Below are 24,799 nucleotides of genomic sequence, written 5' to 3'. Positions count from 1 at the left end.
ATGTCTTTTGGTGAATCAATGGAGAAAACAAAAAATCGGAGAAGATGAAAATGAGATAATAATAGAGAGAGAGAGAGAGAGAGAGAGAGAGAGAGAGAGAGAGAGAGAGAGAGAGAGAGAGAGAGAGAGAGAGAGAGAAATTGAGATGAGGAGAAAAATTGGCATTTACAACAAATTTTTTCACTTGAGGGTACTTATACAAGCTAAAATGTAACCATAATGGGACACAACTTAAAAAAAAGCAAAATTGCCCAAAATCAGGCATGTAACCAGTTATGCTAAAAGCCGTAACCGGTTACGCCTATGCAAACAAAAACCCATAACTGAAAAATAGTTTCCGTAACCGGTTACTCCCTCAAAAATATCAGTTCCAGCCACTTCAAAAGTGCTTATTTTTTAAGCTGCTCACATCAAATTACTCCCAGAAGCCTATACAATGCGTTTGAATTATTATGCACATCCAATAATTTGATATGTTATATATATATATATATATATATATATATATATATATATATATATATATATATATATATATATATATATATAAAGTTTTTACAAGAATTTAAGTCTACTATTTTTTATAAATCGAAGAGGGCAAATGAAAATTAAATAGGTTAGACTATAGATATGTATTTACTATGTCAAATTTATTTCCATCTTAAATAGTCGTCCTTCACAATAATGTTAAGAGTACTAGTTTACATTTTAAAACCAATATTATAAATGTTATGACATTTAAAATACTTTATTAAAATAGTTTTAAAAAATTTCATAACTTTTTTTAATATATTTGATCTAGAGGGTGATCAGAACCAGAAGGTGGGCCAGAGACGTCTCTATGGTGTTGGTGATGGGGAGGAAAGGGGGTGTACCTACAAGGCACTCTGACGAGCAAGTAAGTAGGAGCAGATATACGTTTTAGTGATTCAAGGGTATGAAATTGTGTTACCTGACCCTCTCAAATGAGAGGATTTTAATATTGTCCCCCAGCGCTTGGCCATTGGTCTATGTTTTGGGATGGATCATGGATCTATGCCCAAAAGTGTGACTTCCAAGATTCTAGGAGTATGTTTAGGAATCCTTGGAGGCTGTCCAAAACTAGCTGTTGGTCGGGCAGAAAATTATCTCTAGTTGACAAAGATGTCTAGCAAGCAGGGGTCGTCTATCCTTGGCTGAGGAGCAGAGTGGTCGTCTTGCCGTAGGTGTAAGGGTAAGCTAGGTAGAGTGTAGCGAAGATGTATTATCCTCGGACCATATGGAGGCGTGTCCCCGACGACCGGGAAAGGGAGATGACGCTCTTACTGCCCTTAGGTTATTGGGCCAAGGTTATTGGGTCGTCCTGAGGAAAGATATGGGTTGGGCCACCACTACCCGTCGGGCTAGTCCAGAATAGGAGCCCCTTAAGTCATTGCTCAAAGCGTGGGAGTAATGACTTAAGAGCAAGCCCTAATTCGAGAAAGAATGTACGGGGACGATACCTGTTTTCTGAAGAGGTTATATTTTTCTGTTCATTTGAGGGAGGAAGATCGTCAAGGAGATTAATCGCTATCGAGGAGGTACCATTGGCGGGTAGGTGAATAGCTGAAGGGAAACGAAAGGGTGACGTCGCGTGCGTGCGTCGAGCCACGTGATGTCATAAATGTGTAATGATGGCTAGTTTAGACTAGGCGCGTGTTCATACACGCGTTGTGGGGGCTCTCTATAATTAGGAGGAAACACTACTCATTTTCACTTTCATTTCTCACTCTTCTCCAGATTTCTGCCCGTAGCTTACTGACGCGATCTCCGTCGTATACCACCTGTGAGAATTTCGACCACCACCAGTTTCCTTCCGACCACGTAAGTACTTTCATTTTTTCTACCTTTTTCGTTCTAGCTTAGATTTTTTGTGTAAAATGCATTTGATTAGGGTAAGAAATACGTAGATTAGGAACTTTCTCGGTGGATTGTTGGCGTTTGACAATGTTTATGCCATTTTTAGCGCCGTTGCCACCCAGAGGGCCCCTTGTAGTCCTGAGGATCACGGGTCATGTCCTCTTTCTTCTTGTCTCCTCGACGAAATGTCGAGGGGTCTTCGGATCTTGATGATTTAGCGCTCTCTTAATGCCGAGAATCACGAGCGATATTGGCCGCCTCCTTCTCCTTGTATTGGATATATGCATGTACTTTGAGGAGGAGGGTGTCTAGAGAAGCGGAAGTCTTTATGCCTACCGCCTTGGCAAAGTCGCTACACGGGCGTAGGCTGTAATTCCCCGAATAGTTATCTATTATTTTAATCGATTATTTGTGATTTATTTGATACAATTATTGGTTTGTTGGTGTTCTACGTTGTTTAGTGATGAATTAGAGTTGTCAGTGATTTATTAGAATTTAAATAATTTAGTGGGAATTACTAGTTTTAGAGATAATTATTTAAAAGAAAATATAGTAATGAGAAATAATTATTTGGAAAATTATTATTTAGAATTGAGAGAATTATTTAATTTAGCTTGTGAGAGTTAGTGAGGGTAATATGGGGTTATCATATTAAGGGTCCAAGGATTAAAGTAGTAAAGGGAAGGAAATTAGGGAGAGACAGAATTGTGAAGTGATCGTGTCTAGAGAAAGAGAGGAGCGGAGCTAGGGCAAAAGGGAACCTCCATTGATAGAGAGAACTTTGAAGAATTTTTGCCAAGGTAAGGGTGAGTTTCCAACTTTCTAATAGGAGGTATAAGGGTGGATATGTTGAGGTATAATAGGAGTTTCCAACTTTCTATTGAAGTTTAGGTTTTGGGTGTAGATTATTCATGGATTGATCCCTATAAGTAAGTGATTGCAATTGGTGAAATTGATGTGATAACATGTTTGAGATTATTATGTTTTGTGTATGTATGAATTCTATGTTTTTGACTGATTTTCTGATGATTGCAAATTGGATTTTTGAGTGAAAAGAGGGGAATTTCGTAGCAGAAAAAACTGTAGAATTTTTGGTTCTGAATGCAGGGGAATTAGTTACCCTGTTATGGTAACCAATTACCCAGTGAAAGTTTTGAAAAATTGGGCAAAATGTGAGTAGGTAATCGGTTACCCAATAAAACAGTAGCGTGTAATTCTTGAGATTTTGAAAAAGTAACTGGTTACCCAATAAAACAATAGCGTGTAATTATTGAGATTTTGAAAAAGTAACCGGTTACCCAGTTATGGTAACCGGTTATCGGATGAAACAGAGGTGTGGTTTTTGGGTTACGAGGAGTCGTAACCGGTTACCCAGCTATGGTAACCGGTAACCACTGTGCTAGGAGGAAATTTTCTAATACTTTAAAAATCCATATCTTTTGAGTCGGGTGTCCGTTTGACGCACCGTTTAGACCGTTGAAAAGCTAAAAATATTTTCTTTAACATAATCATAATTTTTGTATTTGAAAATAATGTTTTTCAATTGGAAACTTATGTCTCGAGTGTTAGTGTCATACGAAGTGTGACAATGTTATGACGATTAACGATGATGTTGCAAGAATGATGATTTTATAAATTGTAGAATATAATGCAAATGATGTTGTTGTTGTTGTTTTCCTGAAAGGGAAAAAATTTTAGTTTATGCTCTTGAATTATATAATTATGTTGTTGCATTATCGATGTTGCATGCATTTCATGGTTGAAGACTTATGTCTTGTTGTTGGCCTAGATTGGCAAGTTGTTGAGGGCTTATGCCCTGTTATTGCCCATTATCTGGCACTTTGGAGAGGGCTTATCCCCTGTTGGTACCACATGCATAGAGTCGAGTCAGTCCCATAATAGAAGGAGTATGTTTGTATGATGACTTGAGTGTGTTTGTGTATATTGCTGTGTATTTGATTTGATGATGATGGTATAACTTATTGGAGCATGAATTGTGATAACATGTATGAGATATATGTTGCATAGTTTCTGTTATATAACTTATTTTATTATTGTGATATCTCACACCTTCGACTTGAATGTTGCCTCTACGTGGGTAGCGTGCAGATGACAAGGATTAGAATTGCTTGTGGTATGGAGTTGCACCACGTCTTGTGTTGATCGAGTCGGGTCTTGCTCTGATACGTAACACCGGGGATGAACGTTTGTTTGTGTATTCAATATTAGTTGTTTTGAAAGGTTGTGAGAGCATTATATACTTTCTTTTATTTGTTTTAATGTTGTTTGATGTGAAGCAGAAGATGGCTGGAAGAATTAATGTTGCTATTGTTACTCCCTTGGAAGTGATGGCTCATGCTATGCAGAATCAGCATAATGCTGGTGCAATCGACGATTTACGCAGCTTAACAACTTTCCAAAGGGAGAAACCACCTACTTTCAAAGGCATGTATGATCCTGAGGGGGATCAAGCTTGGCTCAAGGAGATGGAACAAATTTTTCGAGTGATGGATTGCTTATAGCGCAGAAGGTGCGGTATGGTACACATGTGCTGGCTAGTGAGGCTGATGACTTGTGGCTTGAGACTCATTATAGATTGGAAGCTACAAGTGAGGTTATTACTTGGGAGGTGTTCCGTAGGGAATTTCTGAGAAAGTACTTTCTGAAAGATGTCCGTGGGATTTTTTGGTAACAGCGTATGCTGCTAGATTTGTGGAGTTGGCGAAGTTCTATCCTCATTACAATGAGGCAACAGCTGCATTTTCCAAATGTATCAAGTTTGAGAACGGGCTGCGTCCCGAAATCAAGCGAGCGATTGGATATCATAAGATCTATAAGTTTCTGAAATTGGTGGATTGCTGCAGGATATATGAGGAGGATAGTAGGGCTCGCTACAAGATCATGAATGAGAGAAGAGACAAGCAACATCATAACCATGGTAAACCTTACAGTGCTCCAACTGACAAAGGTAAACAGACAGCTGCTGAGGGTAAGAGAACCAGTGGGGGAGATATTCCTAATGGCGTGGTATGTTTCAAATGTGGAAGACATGGTCAAAAAGGTAATGTTTGCACTAGAGAGGTGAAGAGATGTTTTCGTTATGGAAAATCTGGTCACTTGATAGCTGATTGTAAGTACAGAGCGGTTGTATGTTTCAATTATGGCGAGGAAGGACACATCAGTACTCAGTTTCAGAAACCGAAGCGATCTTAGACCAGAGGGAATGTTTTTGCTTTAGTTAAGGCTCAGACACCTAGCGAGGACCGGTTGATCAAAGGTACATGCTTCATTAATAGTGCTCCCTTAATTACTACTACCTCCGTTCCTTTTTATAAGAGACAAGTCATTTTTTAGGTTCATTGAATAACTAATGTATTTGGTCTCTTTATAGACTAGATACATAGATTATTCAATAAATCTAAAAAGTGAATTTTCTCTTATAAAAAGGAATGGAGGTAGTATTATTGATACAGGTGCTACTCATTATTTTATTACAGCTAATTATGTGAAAAGTTTGGGTCTTGTTTTATCCTCTATGAATAGAGAAATGGTTATCGATACTTCAACTAATGGAATGGTGACAAATTCTCTTGTATGTCTGAAGTGTCCTCTGTCGATGTTTGATAGAGACTTTGTTATGGATCTAATTTGCTTACCGTTGAGTGGTTTATATGTGATTTTAGGTATGAACTGATTGGAATGCAACTATGTTCATATTAACTGTTATGACAAATTTGTGCGGTCTTCTAATCCTGGTGAGGAGAAGGAAACTGAGTTCTTATCTGCCAGGCAGTTAATGAGCTGATGAAAGATGAAGTTCAGGTGTTTGCTTTGATGGCCTCTTTATCCATTGAGAATCAGACTACTACTGATGAATTACCAATAGTGCGAGAATTTGCCGAAGTTTTTCCAGATGATATTCCAGATGTACTTTCAGAAAGAGAAGTAGAATTTACTATTGATCTTGTCCCTGGTACTAGACATGTTTCTATGGAACCATACAGGATGTCGGCATCTGAATTTGCAAAGTTTAAGAAGCAACTAGAAAACTACTTGAAAAGAAATTTGTGAGACCAAGTGTGTCACCTTGGGGAGCTCCAGTGTTTTTAGTAAAGAAGAATGACGGCAGTATGAGACTTTGTGTTGATTACCGACAATTGAATAAAGTTACGATTAAAAACAAGTATCCACTTTCGAGAATAGACGATTTGAAGGATCAATTAGTATGTGCACGTGTATTCAGCAAGATTGACTTGAGGTCGGGTTACCATCAAATTCGAGTAAAGGATGAAGACATTCAGAAGATGCCTTTTAGGACTAGGTATGGACATTATGAGTATTTAATAATGCCTTTTGGTGTTACTAATGCGCCGAGAGTATTTATGAAGTATATGAATCGTATCTTTCGTCCTTATTTGGATCGATTCGTAGTAGTGTTTATTAATGATATCCTAATATATTCCAAGTTAGAAGAAGAGCATGTTGAGCATTTGTGAATAGTACTCCAAATGATTCATATCTTTCGTCCTTATTTGGATCGACTCATGCCCTGTTATTGCCCATTATCTGCACTTTGGATAGGGCTTATGCCATGTTGGTACCACATGCATAAGGTCGAGTCAGTCCCATAACATGTAGGTGTGTGTTTGTATGATGACTTGAGTGGGCTTGTGTATATTGTTGTGTATTTGATTTGATGACGATGGTATAACTTATTAGAGCATGAATTTTGATAACCTGTATGAGATATCTGTTGCATAGTTACCATTATATAACTTATTATATTGTTGTGATATCTCACCTCTTCTGTTTGGATGTTGCCTCTATGTGGGTAAAGTCCAGGTGACAATGATTAGAATTACTTGAGGTATGGAGTTGCACCTCGTCTTGCATAGATTGAGTCGGGTCTTGCTCTGATACGTAACACCGGGGATGAACATTTGTTTATTTATTTAGTATTAGTTGTTTTGAAAGATTGTGAGAGCATTATAGTCTCTCTTTTATTTTTTTTAATGTTGGTTGATGAATTGTTGGAGATGATGACTATTATATTTTTTAATTTGTTTTCCATTGCATTAGTAAAGCCAAGTTGAAAATTATAAGGATTGTATTGTCGGTTCATTTGATAAGTGTGTTATGTATCCATGTATGCTTGTTTGAGCATGTTTTTAAGAGATGATGAAGTGTAAAATCCTAATTGTTGTGTTTTATTTTGAAATTAATTTACTCTGATTTATTGATTTATCATTCATGGAGACTTGGATGATTTCTTTGTTGAATCTTTCAATGAATGCCCAGAGGGATTCATCTTTTCCCTGCATGATTTCTTCCAGTGATGCTTGTGATTTGGGATGGCGTCAAGAAGCAGTGAAGTGTCGGGAGAAGGTCCTTCCCAACTGTCTCTAAGAGGTAATAGACCCGCCGGGGAGACTTTTATACCAGACAGTGGCCCCCTTTCTCAGCATGGTGAGGAATAGCCTGCATTAGATAGTGGCTCTAACGCCATGGTAATCAAGCAAAGCGTTGATGTTTTCATTGTGTTTATTAGGGTCGGTTGTGCCGTCGTATGTGCCAAGGGGAGTAGGCTTCTCCAGGCCCTGGGTAGTTGGGTGGCCAGAATGTCTACGGATAATGGGTCTCGCGGCTCATCGTCGTTGCTGGAGCTGGAGTCGGAGGAACAAGCAGGAGATCCCCGACTTCTGCGGTCTCATCGAGAAGAGGGGCTTCTTGACTAATCTTTATGAAGCGTTCGCCGGGTCTCTACCCATGGATTCTCTCTACTTTTCTTGAGAGCCAGGGACATTTGATTCTGGCGAAGAAAGTTACGATCACGCCACTTGATCATTGGGATCTCAGAATTCTGTTCTTTGAGACGGGGATATGGGCTCAGAGAGCGTCTCCACGGGGGAGATCTTTGCTGACACATTTCTTCCAATGCCCCGATCCTTTCGTTTTGCTGCATGATCAGAGAATATGTCTTGTTTATGGCCATTACCAGAATTACGAGGACGGGGTCGGCGCTAGCCGGTAAGTGAATCTGAGTGGAATCCTGCGCGCTTCCTTGGGTTTTCTTAGACCTGCTGGGCTCGGCGTTCTGGTCGCTAAGATCGTGGACATCTTCGGAGGATGGAGATACGGTGGCGCCATCCCTTTTTCGAGGGACTGCATCCTCCAGGAAGGGGTTGGCGAAGCCAAGACTGGATTTACGCTTGGGAGAGATAACAGTATTATGAACATCGTGATCGGTGTCAAGACTGGCAACAGTGTAATTTTAGAAGATTGCTTTGGTCTTTGTGTGAATGGGAGAAAATAACGGGGGATAACAAGGTTTCCCATATACGGCTCCACTGATCTGAAGGGTGATCAAAACCGGAAGGTGGGCCAGAGACGTGTGCACGGTGTTGGTGATAAGGAGGAAAAAGGGTGTACCTGCAAGGCACTCATACAAGCAAGTAAGTAGGAGCACATATACATTTTAGTGATTCAAGGGTTTGAAATTATGTTACCTGAACCTCTCAAATGAAAGGATTTTTATATTGTCTCTCAGCGTTTGGCCATTGGTCCATATTTTGGGCTGGATCGTGGATCTATACCTAAACACATGACTACTAGGATTTTAGGAATTTTGGGAGGTTGCACGAAACTAGCCGTTGGTAAAGCAGAAAGGTAGCTCTGGTCGACAGAGATGTCCAACGAGCAGGGGCCGTTTGTCCTCGTCTGAGGAGCAAAGTTGTCGTCTTACTGTAGGTGCAGGAGAAAAGTGGTCGTCTTAGCGAAGATGTGCTGTCCTCAGACCATATAGAGGTGTGTCTTCGACAACCTGGCAGAAGAGATGGCGCTCTTACTGTCCTTAGGTGATTAAGCCAATATTATTGAACCGTCCTTATGGCAGATATGGATTGGGCCACCACTAATCGTCGAGGTAGTCCAGAACAATATTTATATAAGTTCTTCAAATTAGTAATTAAATAACTTATATGCAAAAAGCATTTTTTACAAACACTTATCTTAGCTAATCAGTTGTGTATTTAAACATTAGTTTGAAAAATAAAGTTAACAAAGTATTGTATAATGCTGACAAAAGACTAAACCAATATAAAAATGTAACTAATATGATCCTAGTATAGTCTAGAGTTTTTCTTTAGTATATTTTATTTTAGATGGTAAGAGTTTAAGAAAAATAGGATTTAAGGGTAACTCAAAATACAAACTTAAAAGAGTTCAAAGGTTAAACAAATAATCAAACATTTTAAGCCAAGATTATTGAACCGTCCTTAAAGCAGATATGGATTGGGCCACCACTAATCGTCGAGGTAGTCCAAAACAATATTTTTATAAGTTCTTCAAATTAGTAATTAAAATAACTTATATGCAAAAATCGTTTTTTATAAACACTTGTCTTAGCTAATCAGTTGTGTATTTAAACATTAGTTTGAAAAATAAAGTTAACAAAGTATTGTATAATGTTGACAAAAGACTAAACCAATATAAAAATGTAACTAATATGATCTTAGTATAGTCTAGAGTTTTTCTTTAGTATAGTTTATTTTAGATGGTAAGAGTTTAAGAAAAATAGGATTTAACGGTAACTCAAAATGCAAACTTATAAGAGTTCAAAGGTTAAACAAATAATCAAACATTTTAAGCCAAGATTATTGAACCGTCCTTAGAGCAGATATGGATTGGGCCACCACTAATCGTCGAGGTAGTCCAAAACAATATTTTTATAAGTTCTTCAAATTAGTAATTAAAATAACTTATATGCAAAAAGCGTTTTTTATAAACACTTGTCTTAGCTAATCAGTTGTGTATTTAAACATTAGTTTGAAAAATAAACTTAACAACATATTGTATAATGTTGACAAAAGACTAAACCAATATAAAAATGTAATTAATATGATCCTAGTATAGTCTAGAGTTTTTCTTTAGTATAGTTTATTTTAAATGGTAAGAGTTTAAGAAAAATAGGATTTAACGGTAACTCAAAATGCAAACTTATAAGACTTCAAAGGTTAAACAAATAATCAAACATTTTAATCTCTTATTAATTGTCATTGTGTAAAAAACCATCCTACCCCATTTGATAAATATGTTCAAATTAACCTTTCAATGGCTTAATAAGTGAGATACCGTATTATTCTCTTTTTATTCATATTTTAATATAGTAATTAATTATCACTATAAATAATTGCTTAATGTATTCATATCTCACTACAATATATTCCTAATTGATCAAGGATGAAAACCAAATTTTTTTTCTTTGTCTTCTTTGTCTGTGCACTCATTATTATCTCTGTTGTATCAATTGAATCATCTAAAGATGAGAAACAAAGTATACATATATTTAAACTAAGCATGCAGTTTCATTTTTCTTTTATTACAATTAACAATTTTTTTGTTGTTTTGCAGTTGATACAACAACAGAATTAAAATCGAAAATTGGGATACATGTATATGTATATGATCCATGGAAAAATTGGAAAAGAAATAAAAAAGGTGGAAAGAAAGGCAAAACTGGTGGACAAGGCTCAAGTGTACCGAACTTAGAAGCTAATGAAAACGAAGGAGGTGTACAAAGTGGAGGTGAACAAAATGAAGGTGAAGAAGGATAAAGATGGAAAATGATGAAAAAATGAAGGTGAAGAAGAATAAAGATGGAAAATGATGAAATAAAAGGTAAGATAGGTTATGGAGATTTAAGTTTTATGGAGATAGAAAAGGTGGTGTGGTGTAGGTAGAAAAATGGGGTATATGAGGAACTTTCATGAAAACAAGAAATAAGAAATTTAAATTTTTTCTCTATATTTATTTGGTATTTTTTATGTATAAGACAAACTATTTACCGGACCTAAAATTTATGTTAAATTGTAGTTAAATAGAAATTAATAATAAATTTTTTCCACTGTTAAATCATAGTTACATAGAACTTCTATTTATTTTATCATGGGTAAGTTATGCTAACCGACATAAATCTCTAAAAACTTGACTTGAGACGACGACTATGTATTTAATCGATAATAAGATGAATATTTTATTATTCTTTTCATTGACATTATTATCAAAAGTAAATGGATAGGGGAAAATAATTGAAAATGAGTGAAAATGATTCAGGAGAGTCAAATGGAATAGGTGTTTTCGTTGCGGTTTGTGTAATTTTGACGCTAAAAGTCATCAGAATTGTAAAAAATAGTGCGTTTTAGTTTGGTTCGGTTGGCTTTTAGAATTAAAATAGAACTAAACCAAACCAAATTAATACGCTTTGGATTGATTCAGTTTTATGCAAGATTTTTATTGGGTTATACATCCTCAATTGCATCCTCATGAGTAGGCTCTAGATAATGTGGAGCTTGTGGATCATGCATCCTCAATTGCAATGTGTTCATGGATTCATTAATAGAAAGCATGCCCTGGTAATATGTATTAGTGACATTCTAACTATAAGTGAAGCAAGCTCTCAAATTTTGATCCATGTTATCAAATTTGTCATACCAATTATTGCTCAGCTTGTGCAATAGGAGATTCTGGTGGTGGTTGTGGTGCTCTTCTTCTTCTTCACCCAGAGCAATAGAAAGAGGCAAAGATACTATCTAGTTTTGACATCAATAAAAAATGATTATGGTTGGGAATGTCCACATTCAATTGTTTGCATAATCCTATGATTAAGTATGTAAATCTTAGGGCATGTTTTATGGAGAACCAATGATTTCCCACATCTTGTTAAATATTACTCTGGATATGTCTATTCACTTTCCTTTCATGATGTACCGTATGAGTTATCCCATGTATAAAGTGACAGAGGAAGTATAGCTATTAGGAGTAATGTTATGAAGAAGGAATGTCATCCATATATGGGCCAGGCTGGTTAAATCAAATCTCTTGAAACTGATAGGTCTTGCATCTCATCTCACCCCATACATTTTTCTAAATTCGCATATATCAGCTGATGCGATCATAAGTCTAGTTACTTTTAGCCAATTGGATAAAAAAACATATCTAATTTTCTTGGATTGGCCACATAATTATCTTTAATATAAGCATGGATGGTTTCTTTGTCAAAAGAAACCATTTGACATCGAACTCAAGATAATCTTTTCAGAGGTGTATTTTTCATGTGCTTGGCATTTGCATAGAATTTCTTGATGATGTATAGGTTAATTTTCTTTGGAGGATGTGCTAGAATGCCCAAACCTCTAGCATTGATCTCTAGTACAATATACGAATAACCACATAGGTCCTCTAACTCCACTGTTCATTCTTGTAACATGTTGCGGCTTTCAAATTCAATGTAAAATTTTTCATGAAGGGGGCTCATAAACCTGTGGTTATGATAGGGTGTACCAGATGATCTTATATCAGAGGCTAGTCCTTTTCTTTCGGAATTTGATTTTCTTGGAGCCGTAGACAACATTTGATCAACAACATACATGAATTGAAAATATGTTAGGCAAAAATGATCACATACATAGAGTTGCAACCTTCCTTTTTTTTCAACATGTGTGTTGTTTCAACAAAGATGATGAAATTCTAGGTCTAGCATGTTCTTGACTATGTTTTTCATGGCATTTAATCATTTCAACTTATAGTCAAACTTAAAGGGATATTATCTAAAGTAATCTAGAATTGAAGTATAAAGCAAAGGGTAAAATGATATACCTGAGCAATTCTGAATTGAATAAAAAAGACTGAATTTGGTGTTTTTCTTCTTTGAAGCATTTCTATTAGTTTTCTTTAGGATTTTTCATGTGTAAGTGTTGTGAGGAGAATGTGAGAAAGTGTTTGAAGTGGGTGAATTAAAGTCTGACTCTGTTTCCCAATGTTCTAAAACGAGTCTCTTGCTAAGGGACTTCCACGTAGATGAGCGAGATAATGTAATTTTTAAAATTTATGAAATATGGTTCTTCGCTAGTTGAGCAAAATTTTGATAAGCGAAAGGTGACTTAGTGATTTTGCATTGAGTGCGCTAAACGAGCATTGCAAGTGCCAATGTATGCTTAGCAAGATGCTCTACATTCTTTGGTACATCTTGCTTCTCTAATTATGATTTTTTGAGAAAATTTAAAATACTAACTAAAAAGACTGTAAAAAGGGTTGGGTTGTCTTCCAACAAGTGCGTGCTTATTTAACGTTATTAGCTTGATGGTTGCTAGTGTTACCTAATGTCAATTATCTTAAAATATATCTCATGGTTTTTGATTCTTAGCTTCACTTGTCCCATGTCAATATCCACTAGCATTCTAGCGATTTTCATAAATGATATTCCTAAAATGAGAGGTTTCTTTGGGCTTTTCTTGACATTTAGCACCATAAAACCTAAAGAAAATAAGAACTTGTCAATTATAATTACGACATCTTTGATTGTTCCCATTGGCTTCCTACATGCATTAGCTGCCATTTACAATATTGTCACAGTTGGCTCTATTTGAAAATCATCAATTTTCTTTACCACTGACCTTGATATTACATTTACACATGCACCGAAGTTGATGAGTACCAAGTTCATTTCCAACTTCCAAATTACTTATGGATATAGATACAATGATTATAGTAGGATCAGCTTTAAAAAGAAACAATAATTATTTATCATGGTTTCAGTTATTTAAAAGAGGTTTATAACCCCCGCAATCTAACGTATTTTTTATAATGAAATATGATCTAGACCTTAAGTGACGTTACACGCCATGTCAATTTCTGTTAAAAAAAATAGGACGACATAATCAATATTATGGACGAAAAATTTTAAAAAATTCTTTATTAATTTTTTTTATAAAAATTAAAATTAAATTATAATCTATTTATATTTTATAAAAACGAAAAATATATTTAACACATAAATTTAATTGAAATCCAATTAAATTAAAACAAATTTTACAAAATAATATAAAATTGAAAATTAGAAGAAGGAATATAAAGAGACAAAATCAACTATCAAGCGATCCAAATCAGACACGAAAATTTTCACCCCTTCCCGGGTAAGAACAACAATCCTATTCCTATCTCTCTCTCGCAACCTTATTTTCGAATTCAAATTTCATTTTCACTGATTTCTATTCCTCTCCCTCTCAAAATCTCTAAACCAATTCATCAATTGTAGATTGCAGAACTTTCAATTTCGTTTCTCCTGAACCACAGCAAATGGTATGCGTTTCGCTCTTTTCTGTGATGTTTCTTGAATTCGCTGTTATCTGTTTTTGTTAATCGATTTGTGTTTGTTTAGATTGAATTGAATGGATCGGGATTAAGGAAATTGTAATTGAAAACTGTGATTATGATTATGGAGTGTGTGGATGTTGATAGGTTTAAGCTTGCATTGTGTTAGTGAATACTAGGGTTTTTGATGGAGAATGATGGTGAGATTTGGTAATGAATTGTTGTTTGAAATTGAAACTTATAATTTAGTTACTCTGTTTTAGTTTATGAAGCATGGACACCGGAAACACGAGACCGATATTGATACGTTGACACCGGTACTAATTTTAAAAAATGAATAAATTAATCGTAATAACAAGTGTCAGTGTTGATAAATCAGATAGAGAAGATCCATAAGTTATCAAATGGCGGCTTTAGGTGATTTAGGGAGATGTTTCATACACTGTTGTCAAATAGTGGCACTAAAACATAGTGGAGTTTGAATAAACTGCTATTGTTCTACTATATACGGTTTAGTACAAGTGTTGTCAAATAGAGGTGCTATAGTGAGGGGATATTTTGACAAATCGCTATTTTATGCGATTTGGGATTGGCAACACTGGTTTCATAGTTTGTTTGTGTTCTGGTTTAGTACAAGTGTTGTCAAATAGAGGTGCTATAGTGAGGGGATATTTTGAAAAATCGCTGTTTTATGCGATTTGGGATTGGCAACACTGGTTTCATAGTTTGTTTGTGTTCTGGTTTAGTACAAGTGCTGTCAAATAGAGGTGCTATAGTGAGGGGATATTTTGACAAATCGCTATTTTATGTGATTTGTGATTGGCAACACTGAGTTCAAGGAATCCAAATGATGAGGAAACTCTGAAACCTCTGCTATTATTGTTCCTACCGTCAATATCTAATTATTTGTATGTGTTGATTGCATATTCCACAACTAATCATCTCTTAAACTAAGGTATATGTTTCCCTTTAAGTAACGAAGGAATCCCATCTATAGAAAAGGAAAACAATACTGCTGCTCTGACTTATTCTTTCTCTTTTGAAGTATATGACTTGACAAACTATCGTTTCTCATATCTTTCTTTTCCTTCCCCTCGCACCCATTCTAACATATTGGTCTTTACCTGTTCAAGTGTTGCTTCCTTTTGCCTTTTGTTTTTGCGAATCTCATTAGAAACCAAGGAAATTTATGAGTTTAACTATAAAAAAGGTTTTAGATTTAAATGTGTTGTTATTAGTCGTCATTTATTTTAGGGCATTATAGCATTGTTTGATTTGATCCATGCTACCTGCCTTACCTAATGTGAAAATACATTTGACATTGTTTGCCACTATTGTGGTGTTTAGAATCTCTCCTTTGTTGTTATTTGCCACCACCAGAAACATTTCCAGTGAGTTCTTTGGTGAAACCGCCTTCATTGAATGCCCTTTCACCGATCGACCTTCCTAAGCCCAAAACTTCAAAGTCTTTTTTGTGTTTAGTCTTTTTTGTGTTATCAAATGATAATCATTAATCATATGAAAATATTGATAATTCAAAGTCTTAATTCTTTCCATTCCCTTTTATCTAAGCACAAGATCCTGTAAGTTCAACAAATACAGACACATTAAATTTATTAATTTTTAGAGGCTTACTTTGTATCCAAAAAATGTAACTGCCTGTTCTCTTTTAAATTTATCAATTTCTAGAGGCATCTGCTGCTGTGATTAACATGTTTAACGATATAACATACTCTTTGAACTATGGTCAATCTTCTATTTTTTTAAGAGGCTGTGGTCAATGTTTTATACTATGTAAATGCTAATTTTACCTATAATACAGTTGGGGTTTGTAGCCCTGTTTTAATTGAAATCCTTCCTTGCAGCTCTAATTTAGTTTTATGTATCTGTTCTGCATTCTGTGAAATTTGGGATGGTCTTTAATCTTAACTATCATTTCCTGACAGGATATGTACATTCGCGTTAAGCGTGGCAAGACAACGTATTTCATCCGGTGCAAGCCATCTGATAAAGTTCTTGACATAAAGCAGAAGTTACAAGAACTCATCGATCAACCAGCTAATGATCAACGATTAAGTCTTCCTGATACAGGGGAAATATTAGAGGATTCTAAGACTCTGGCTGATCAAAAGGTACACTGCTATATAATTCTTCATGTCTTGTACTATGTGTATATTCTTTTTATAGTGCTAGCATTCTAACTAGCCTTAAATAATTCTGCTTGCTTCTCGCATGACTATGACCTAGATGCTAACAATTTCTCTTTTTTTAACCTTTCAGATTGAAACTGATGCTGTTGTTGCATTGACCTTGAGGAAAGGTAAAATGTATATCATTAACTTAATACCACCATAATCCTTTTCCTTTCCGCCTATCCGGTTTCTCTTCTTCCTACATTGATTGTGTGAAGATTTCCTATTCCCAATGCTCTTTGAAAAATCCTGCAAATTTGACAGTAGAGATAGACTATTCAGGTCATCCTGGTTTCATGTTGGACAAATTTTCATTCCTGTATTGCAATCATTTGGGACTGTTTCAGAAAGATTTAAAACTATATTCCTCGAATTTTTTGCACAGCTTCAAGTAATCTTGAGGTGCCTTAGAAATTTCTGAAAATATTTTAGGGATATAAAACAAACTCTAACTTTCTTTTGGAAAATATGTGTGTATTCACATTGGGGGTCATTAGTAACTTAATCTTTCAGTTTTTTTTCCTACTTATTTGTAAATTGCAAAGCAGCTAATTATTTGACCCGGTTTATCATTTAAACTGCCGACCCCACTTAGTGGAATAAGACTGGTTGTTGTCGCTGTTTATCATTTAAACTAGAAGTCCCTACCACTGTTCACCTGAACAAAAAAGTGCTTCCTTGTTCATTTTCATATCATCTGAGCATGTTTATCTTTTTTTCTTAACCATTTTTAGCCTTTAGGTTGTACTCCATTTTCTTCAAGGATGATGTACATCCTATCCTTATGCAACAATTGTATATTTGTTTAATATTGTGGATTGCGACATAACGGTCCTTTTTCTTCCAGATGATAATGAGTTTGAGGAGGTCAACATTGTTCGACCAAATGATTTCTATCAGTCAAATGCAGAGGGTGCCAGTTGGTAATTGCTAAATCCATACTCGACCAAAGACTCTGTCACAACTCGTTTCTTGACAAGTGCTAATCCTGTTAATTTTTCAGGTGACTTGGTGAATTCCATAATGACTAGAAACGACATTTTCAAATGATTGATAATTTGTAGAGATAAATGATGAACTTGTTTACATTACACCGAAACTTTGCCTTAGGTAAATATGGCACTCTCTTACTGCAAGGGTTCTATAATGGTGAATCAAATTTGTGGTTAAACCTATGTGATGCAATAGGACTTATAATAGGCTCAGTTCATCTAGAAGACACAAGCCATTTACATAGTATAGAGGGAGTTAAAGTTTGAGTTTTCTTAAAAAATTCAATACATGGTTTTTTTACTCTGGTTATTTTATTGAGCTTTCTACATTATTGTTTGCATGTTTATCTCAATGCGCTTCATCTAAATTGGTAGTAAGAAGTTCTAAATTTATATTTTCATTATTATAAAGATTGACCCAAATAAAATGCATACATAACCCAGAACCTTCACACAAAAAAATCTTAATTATGAATACGGTGTTTTAACATTGTGAATATTCTGAATAATTTTCTTTGTTTTAATATTGTGAATATTCTAAATAAGTTTCTTTGTGAATATTCTGGATGGTCACAAATTATTTCCAGACACAATCAATGTTATAAATAAGTTTATTTGTGTAAAACATCTAGCAAATTAATCTTCTCTCAAATGTGTGTCATGGGATGCAATGTGAGGTGTTGTGAGTTTCTTTTTGTTTTTTTTTTTTTAAATTGTTGGTCATACACATTGGCTAATGGTCAAGAATATTAAGTTAAAAAAAATTGTTTTTGGTTTCTCTATTTTAATTTTAATTTTAATTTCTAAAATTGAATTTATGATAATATTTTTATAAATTTTAGATTTTGTTGATTTTTCACTATTTTTTATTTTAGGAAAATAGTATGACACAGTCTAGGCAGAGATTTAAAATTGAAACTCTAATGCTTTTGCAAAACTTAGTATCTTTTTATGTGTGCATCTAGTATGAATTCAATCTAAAGACGAACTTTAATATTTTTAGTAAAGAAAACAATTTATATAGAGTAAAATTAGAAAGTAAAAGCCACATTAAAAGCTCTATTTCCTTTTATATATTTCATATATACTAATAAGTACAATTATTTGTAACTATTTTTTTTTTTAAATTTAAAATTATTGATTTATAAATATTAACAATTTATTTATCTTAATATATAAATATAAATAAATTCATTTAACTTAAATACCAGTTCTAACTACTTAGATCATAAGATACATGCATACATGTATGTAAGGAAAACATACTATATAGCTCACCAACTAACCACCACAAAATGTTAGTAAAAATTGGTTGAACAACCACAAACAAACATGCCAATTCAGCTCAACTTCCATTTAACCAGCAACAATTTTCCTTCCTATTCAAAACCTTCCTTCATTTCTAAAACCTATATTTAAACATATTATATCATGCTTATTTATATCCCTATAGTTTTTATTTCTCTTGATACATAATTTTTTTTTTTGCAATGGCTAGCAACAGCAAAATGGTGGTAAACGAGCGTTTCGGGGCCGAGATAGTCCACGGTTCCGAAAACTGCTTCAACCACTCCATCCAACTCTTGGAAGAGCTTGGATTTCCAAAGGGTGTTCTTCCCTTAAAGGATCTTATTGAATGTGGAAGAGTTAGAGAAACCGGCTTTGTTTGGATGAAACAAAAGGCACCAAGTGAGCATTACTTTGAAGGGACAAAGACTCTTGTGAGCTATGGAATTGAAGTAACTGCCTATGTGGAGAAATTCAAGATGAAGAAAATGAGTGGAATCAAGAGTAAGCAAATGTTTGTTTGGGTGCCTATAAGTGAAATGAGTGTTGATGGTTTTGATGGGAAGAAGATGTATTTCAAGACTCCTTTGGGGATTGGTAAGTCTTTTCATGTTACTTCTTTTATGAGTGTTGAGGAGAAGGAAAGGTATAAGAAGTTGCAATTGAAGGATAAGGAGGGGGAGATTATAGAAAATTAATTTCATTACATTTTGTGTTTGTTTTTGGATTTATATGTATGTTATTTGACTATTTGGTTATTATGAAACTATAGATGAGCATAGTGAAATCTTTTTATAGTTGAAATTTATCAACTATAAATTATGATGTATTACTATATTTATGTTTTTTCTTAAAAAACTATATAATGTAATTTATCAACTATTATAAGTTATGATGTATTACTACTATATTTATGTTATCTTCTTAAAAATTATATAATGTTTTCTCAAAATTTGATGTACTTTTAGCAACTGTAACAATTGTATCATCAAGTAATTATGTTTCTAAGTTTGTATCCGCAAGGATTGTTTCAAATTCTACTTAACAATTTTTATTTTACTTAACAATAACAAAATGATGGATACAAAGCATATAATTTGGAAAAGATCAAATTAAAATTATTGACTTAGTGACTTCAAATATAAGATGGGGATGAATTTTGATAAAAAAAATATTTTTAAAACTTTAAAGAAAAAAATTGATATTACTTGATTGATTTTAAGAAAAGAGATGTAGTAGAGATTAAGTCCAAAAGATTAAATAACATAAATATATAAAAAAAAGGGAAATAAAAATACACACCATAAATTATTTTAGTTCAATCTCAAAGAGTTTTTCTTGAGATCGATTTCCACTAACAACAACTTGACATTTAACACGAGTTTAACTCAACAACCTTAAACAATAAATTGAGATTTTACACAGGTTTATCACAAAAATCTTATACCCAACTTTTTACAGGTATAGCTTGCAACCTTCAAATCTATTACAAGATCACAAGAGAAATAAGTTCTTGAAAAACAAATTCAAGACAACAGAAAAATACAACTCTCAGATAAAACTTTTTCACTCTCTGAGCATTAAGGCAATTTCTAGTGAATAAAATAAAATAAGGATAAGGATTTAAATAAGATATTTGATTATTAAAAAAAAATCATGTGTTTAGAAGTGAGTAAAACTCTCCTTTATATAGTAAAAAATTTGTCCAAAAAAGGCAACAATCTATGGGCTTGGTCATTTCATAATCGATTAGAACACCAACCGAATCGATTAGGTTAAGCCGTAAAAGAAAATCATAATTTGCAACATCATTTAATGGATTAACAAGGCTACCTAATAAATTAGGAGGTGTTACTCTTGATCTAATCGATTAGATGAAAGGCCTAACCAATTAGACAATTCAATTTTACTTTCCTAATTGATTAGAAAGCTTCCTAATTGATTAATTACTTGTCAAAATTAGTTTTTAAGACGTTTTAAGAAAATGGTGAAGAGTTTGAAATACTTTAGGTATGTATATGTGTGTGCGCGCGCGCATCATCTTACTATTGCAAAACTTACTCTTTTTTCATTTAAATTCAACTGATCAAACTAAATGATAAAATACTAAGCGCGAAATCAAACAAACTTTGACAACTTCACTACTTCAAATCCTTTCAATTACTTGATTTAACTTTATGAATCTTTTTCAACTGAAACTTTAAATACTTTGACTCGCGCTTGCATCTTAACAGATGGTGTTTGTGATTTATTCTTCCTTGGTCAGTTGTCATTATCAAAACCTTTATAAGACAGTTACTTACATAACACATAGGAGCATATTCTCCCATTTTTTTGATGATGACACTATATTTCTCAAGGAGGCGGTAAAACAGAAAAAATATAGATATTCAAATTGGAGTTGTTAAGCTCCCCTCACATATAAATAGTGCATACTCTAATCTCCTTAAGAGTATACTTATCCCCCTTTATCTTTATCAAAAATATGGGAAGACAGAGAGATAATGAATAAACATCACATGAAACAAATATCACATACTCTCATTTAAGTGAAAAAGAAACTGAATATCATATATGAAAAAAGCATTAGATTGCATTAGATCGCATTAGAACATATATATCACATTAAATAAATGGGAAAGCAACATTCATTGAAGCACTTCATCATCCTCTTCTGACACGTGTAGTGGCGTGACCAACTAGGACATGGTGCAATTTCAATGCACTTGAGTGCACTCTAGTTTGTGTGTATCCATGGGTGGAAATCTAGCCGTTGATCTTATGACTTCTTTTCTGGTTGTTCTTAACCCTTCAGTTGTTGTTGCTTATAAATAGGATGAATTGAATATTTGGAATTTTTTGCAACCTTTTATTTTCAAACTTATAGTTAGTTTCTTAGAAAACATTTTTGTTCCCTCTTCCTAGAGAATATATCTAGAAGTGATTCTAGTACTTGGTTTAAATCTTTTGTCTTTCTTCCTCTTCTACTGCTTCATCATTTCCACATAACCAGATATCATTCTAACTCAAGTTTTTATCTTCAGCATTTTCTGTTTTCTAGTCAAGATGAGTGATAGTATGTTTGACCTAGTGAGCAATTTGGAATTTTAAACTTCATATGCCTCTATAATAGGGACATCCCCTAATTCTCATATCCCTCCTTTTAATAGCAATCACCTAGAACCAAAAATCATTTCCCTATTTGACAATTTTGACTTATAAAAGGTCTATGGGAACTCCTTAGAGACAGAAACTTCTTCGTCTGACTCATTAGATGCCCTTATATCAAATTTAGTAAAGTAATTGATCATGTTAAGGTCCCTATGCCCTCCCGTGTCTTAATAGAAGATAAAAAACAGGCCAATTTGCAAAGGAGAGAATTATATAAGGATTAGATTCAACTTTGCATGAAGACAGATGGTTGTGAATCCAACGATGCTGATGTGACAGCCTACTTGGATCTTCGAGACCAATAGAATGTGATGGAGTATGACTAGGTGGAAACAAAAATAGCGGGAACTTCATCGGCTATTAGCATTAAGGCTACTATAGATGCAGTTGGCATTATGGTCGGCGATTCTTTAGAATGGTTAACTCTTCTACTGGAGCCGAATAAGAGGATATGTAGTTCTTTTGACGAATATTTAATCCTGTTCTATGAGTGTTTGTCTACAAGAAAAATGTTGCTGGTGCCTTTATCAGAATTTGAGGTGGCCGCCCTAAAATATTTAAAATATTCTCCTTCCCAACTTCATATGGGGTCTTGGGCGTACATGAAGGAATTTCAGTTGTATGCTAAGCGCAACTTTTGGAAGCCTTCCATTGAATTATTCTTTTAAATTTTCCATCTAAGACACACTTCTCAGGATAACTTCTGTAATTAGAGACTCAATTGCTTCCATCACATCAATCCTTGGCTCGACCCCTTTGCTCGATATTGGGGTTGTAACATCCTATTATTTTGGTTAAATTATTTGGAAAAAATTAATAACTTTTATTATTTATTATTTGAATTATTATTATATATAATATATTTAATGAAGCCATAGCACCCTTAATATTTCTAAATTATTATAGTTTAAGGTGCAACTATTTTATTAGAAGATTTAATCTTTTAGCTCTTAACTGATTTAAAAAGAATACTTTTTACCTGTTATTTATTAATCAATTTGACGTGATTATAATAGTTCAATATTATTTACATAATTGAAATCCAGGTACGCAGATACCAGATATCGAATTAGATGTTACGACTTTGATATCAGATCAGTCATAACAACAATAATTATTATATAGATAGAATAAGTTGCTGAAAGTAAATAACATAGGTAATTATTAATCCAGTTCGGTACAACATCACATTCTCTGGAGGCATCCAAGCCAGGGAGGAAATCTACTAAAATAGTATTAGTTTGAAGCTGAAGTAAACAACCACTGGTTTACAATATTCTCACCTAATCACTACCCGTGCTATTTCTATCTAAGACATTTATAGATATGAGACTCCTCTCACTTCCCTTCAATCATACAACAACGATAAACAACAAAGACAATCAAATAAAGACACACTTCCAAGACACACAATCTACTCTTGTTTAAAGATTATGAGCGATTGACAAATAATAACTCAAACACAGTCCAATTCAAGCATCTAAGAGATACATGAATGGCTCACAATAAACATAGTCCAACTCTACTATAGAGTGGATCACAAAGAAAAAAAAATGAACAAACTAAAACCCTAAAACAAAGACTTCAATCGCACGACTTAGTTACTCCATTAGGTTTAGGTTGTTCTTTTGAATAGATTTCCATAAGGATGGGCTTCGAGCTCTTCATTCAAATATCCAAAATAGATGCTGCAAATCTTCTACTAATCTTCTCCTTAAAATAAGGAACAAACATCACATGTTTACTAAAATGTCCCAACATTCTATTTTATGAAACAAATGTACATCTGGAAAGAAACGGCGTTCCAAATTAAATCCTTCTTGTACTGAAAAAATATGAGAAATAAAGTAGCAAAGAATCTCTCATTAAATAAATCAAATCTTCCAAGAAGTAAAACCTAAACTTGCACTGATGTCTTGTACAACATGTCATAACATCATGCTAAAATATTTGTTTGCAATGATTTCTGACCAACATGTCAGGACATCTTGTACAACATCCTGCTGTGATACATGTTTTACCAAAATTTCCGCCAACCATAAAATCATAGAAGTAACAATCTCCTCTTTTGGAAATCTTTTACTAAAAGAACCTTTGCATAATGAAGCTGGAGATAAGGTTTAAAAACAACAAGAAACAACTACAAAACACAAGATACATAGATCACATGCATACTTGGTATATTAGCACAAACATATTATAACATTATGTATGACATCACATTAACAACAACCACATCACAACAACAACAACAATACAGTCACACATTAAAGAGAAAAATAAACTCTCAACACACCAGCACCATGCTCCCCCTGAATACAATTCCCTCTGTCACACATGGTCAAAATTCCCCCTCAAGAACAAGTCCATAAACACACATCAAAACACATCAAACCAAACACACCATTTCTCCCCCTTTTAGCCATAATTTAGACAACAACTAGTGATACCTCAACAGTAGCATCCCCTTCTTCCTATTCTCCTTATGTAATATCAACAAAATATTGTTCCTCAAGAATGTAGATCCCTAGTTCACTCCTTAATTTTTCAAATTGGTTTGCATCCAATGCTTTGGTGAAAATATCATCCAATTGCTTCTCAGTGGCCACATGCTCCAGAGTAACAATTTTGTCTTCAACTGGATCCTTGATAAAATGATGACAGATGTCAATGTACTTAGTTCTGCTATGCTGAATGGGAATTTTGGAAATGTTGATAGCATTCAAATTGTCACAAAATAATGTCATAACATCCTACTTTAAATTATACTCTTTTAACATCTGCTTCATCCAAACCATCCTCAGTAGCTGCTTTCTACTGTAATATACTCAGCCTCAGCAGTGGATAAGAGCACACAATTTTTTATTCTTGTTGAACCAAGATATACAATTATTTCCTAAGAAGAAATAACCTCCTGAAGTGCTCTTCCTATCATCAGTACTACGAGCCCAATATACATCACAATATCCTACAATCATGGAATCAGAGTGTAATACGGTGAACTGACTTTTTATCGATCGAAATGTCGCGGTAAGCAAGAGTCACCACCGACTTTTATTTTATCCAAACAAATTCGGAAAGGCAAAAAGAAGCAGAAAAAAACCTTTTTAAAGAAATCTAAGTTCGGGGGGT

The 24,799-nt window shown here is 34.2% G+C and overlaps 3 protein-coding genes and 1 long non-coding RNA gene across 6 annotated transcripts; all 4 read left to right on the top strand.

Annotated features, from left to right (window-relative positions):
* The first annotated feature begins 841 nt into the window (after nt 1-841).
* Nucleotides 842-5,949, top strand: LOC131636439 (uncharacterized). Its single transcript, XM_058907050.1, has 7 exons — nt 842-898; nt 1,759-1,842; nt 4,179-4,323; nt 4,401-4,487; nt 4,574-5,008; nt 5,376-5,470; nt 5,668-5,949. Exons 1-7 carry the CDS (start codon nt 842-844, stop codon nt 5,947-5,949), a joined length of 1,185 nt encoding a protein of 394 aa, XP_058763033.1.
* A 4,134-nt stretch (nt 5,950-10,083) lies between these two features.
* LOC131636441 (uncharacterized) lies at nt 10,084-10,788 on the top strand. Its single transcript, XR_009294089.1, has 2 exons — nt 10,084-10,210; nt 10,288-10,788. It is a non-coding gene; the product is annotated as an uncharacterized LOC131636441 (long non-coding RNA).
* Nucleotides 10,789-13,777: 2,989 nt separating this feature from the next.
* On the top strand, nt 13,778-17,519 carry LOC131636436 (uncharacterized). 3 transcript variants are annotated; one of them, XM_058907047.1, is made up of 6 exons: nt 13,778-13,847; nt 13,970-14,013; nt 15,972-16,157; nt 16,306-16,345; nt 17,065-17,140; nt 17,221-17,519. In XM_058907047.1, the coding sequence occupies exons 2-6, from the start codon at nt 14,011-14,013 to the stop codon at nt 17,222-17,224; spliced, it is 309 nt and encodes a 102-aa protein (XP_058763030.1). In that variant the 5' UTR covers nt 13,778-13,847; nt 13,970-14,010; the 3' UTR covers nt 17,225-17,519. The 3 variants fall into 3 exon arrangements, with proteins under 3 accessions (XP_058763030.1, XP_058763029.1, XP_058763028.1); XM_058907046.1 differs by lacking the exon at nt 13,778-13,847 and having other exon boundaries at nt 13,854-14,013; XM_058907045.1 differs by lacking the exon at nt 13,778-13,847 and having other exon boundaries at nt 13,854-14,013; nt 17,065-17,147.
* Nucleotides 17,520-18,411: 892 nt separating this feature from the next.
* Nucleotides 18,412-19,292, top strand: LOC131636435 (uncharacterized). The gene has a single exon (XM_058907044.1). The coding sequence runs from the start codon at nt 18,700-18,702 to the stop codon at nt 19,192-19,194; it is 495 nt and encodes a 164-aa protein (XP_058763027.1). The 5' UTR covers nt 18,412-18,699; the 3' UTR covers nt 19,195-19,292.
* Nucleotides 19,293-24,799: the final 5,507 nt, after the last annotated feature.

The sequence above is a fragment of the Vicia villosa genome, unplaced genomic scaffold (assembly GCF_029867415.1).
Source record: "Vicia villosa cultivar HV-30 ecotype Madison, WI unplaced genomic scaffold, Vvil1.0 ctg.001733F_1_1, whole genome shotgun sequence".
In the NCBI taxonomy this organism is placed as follows: domain Eukaryota; kingdom Viridiplantae; phylum Streptophyta; class Magnoliopsida; order Fabales; family Fabaceae; genus Vicia; species Vicia villosa.
The sequence above is the reverse complement of the archived record's forward strand: the minus strand, read 5'-3'. Positions and strand labels throughout refer to the sequence as shown.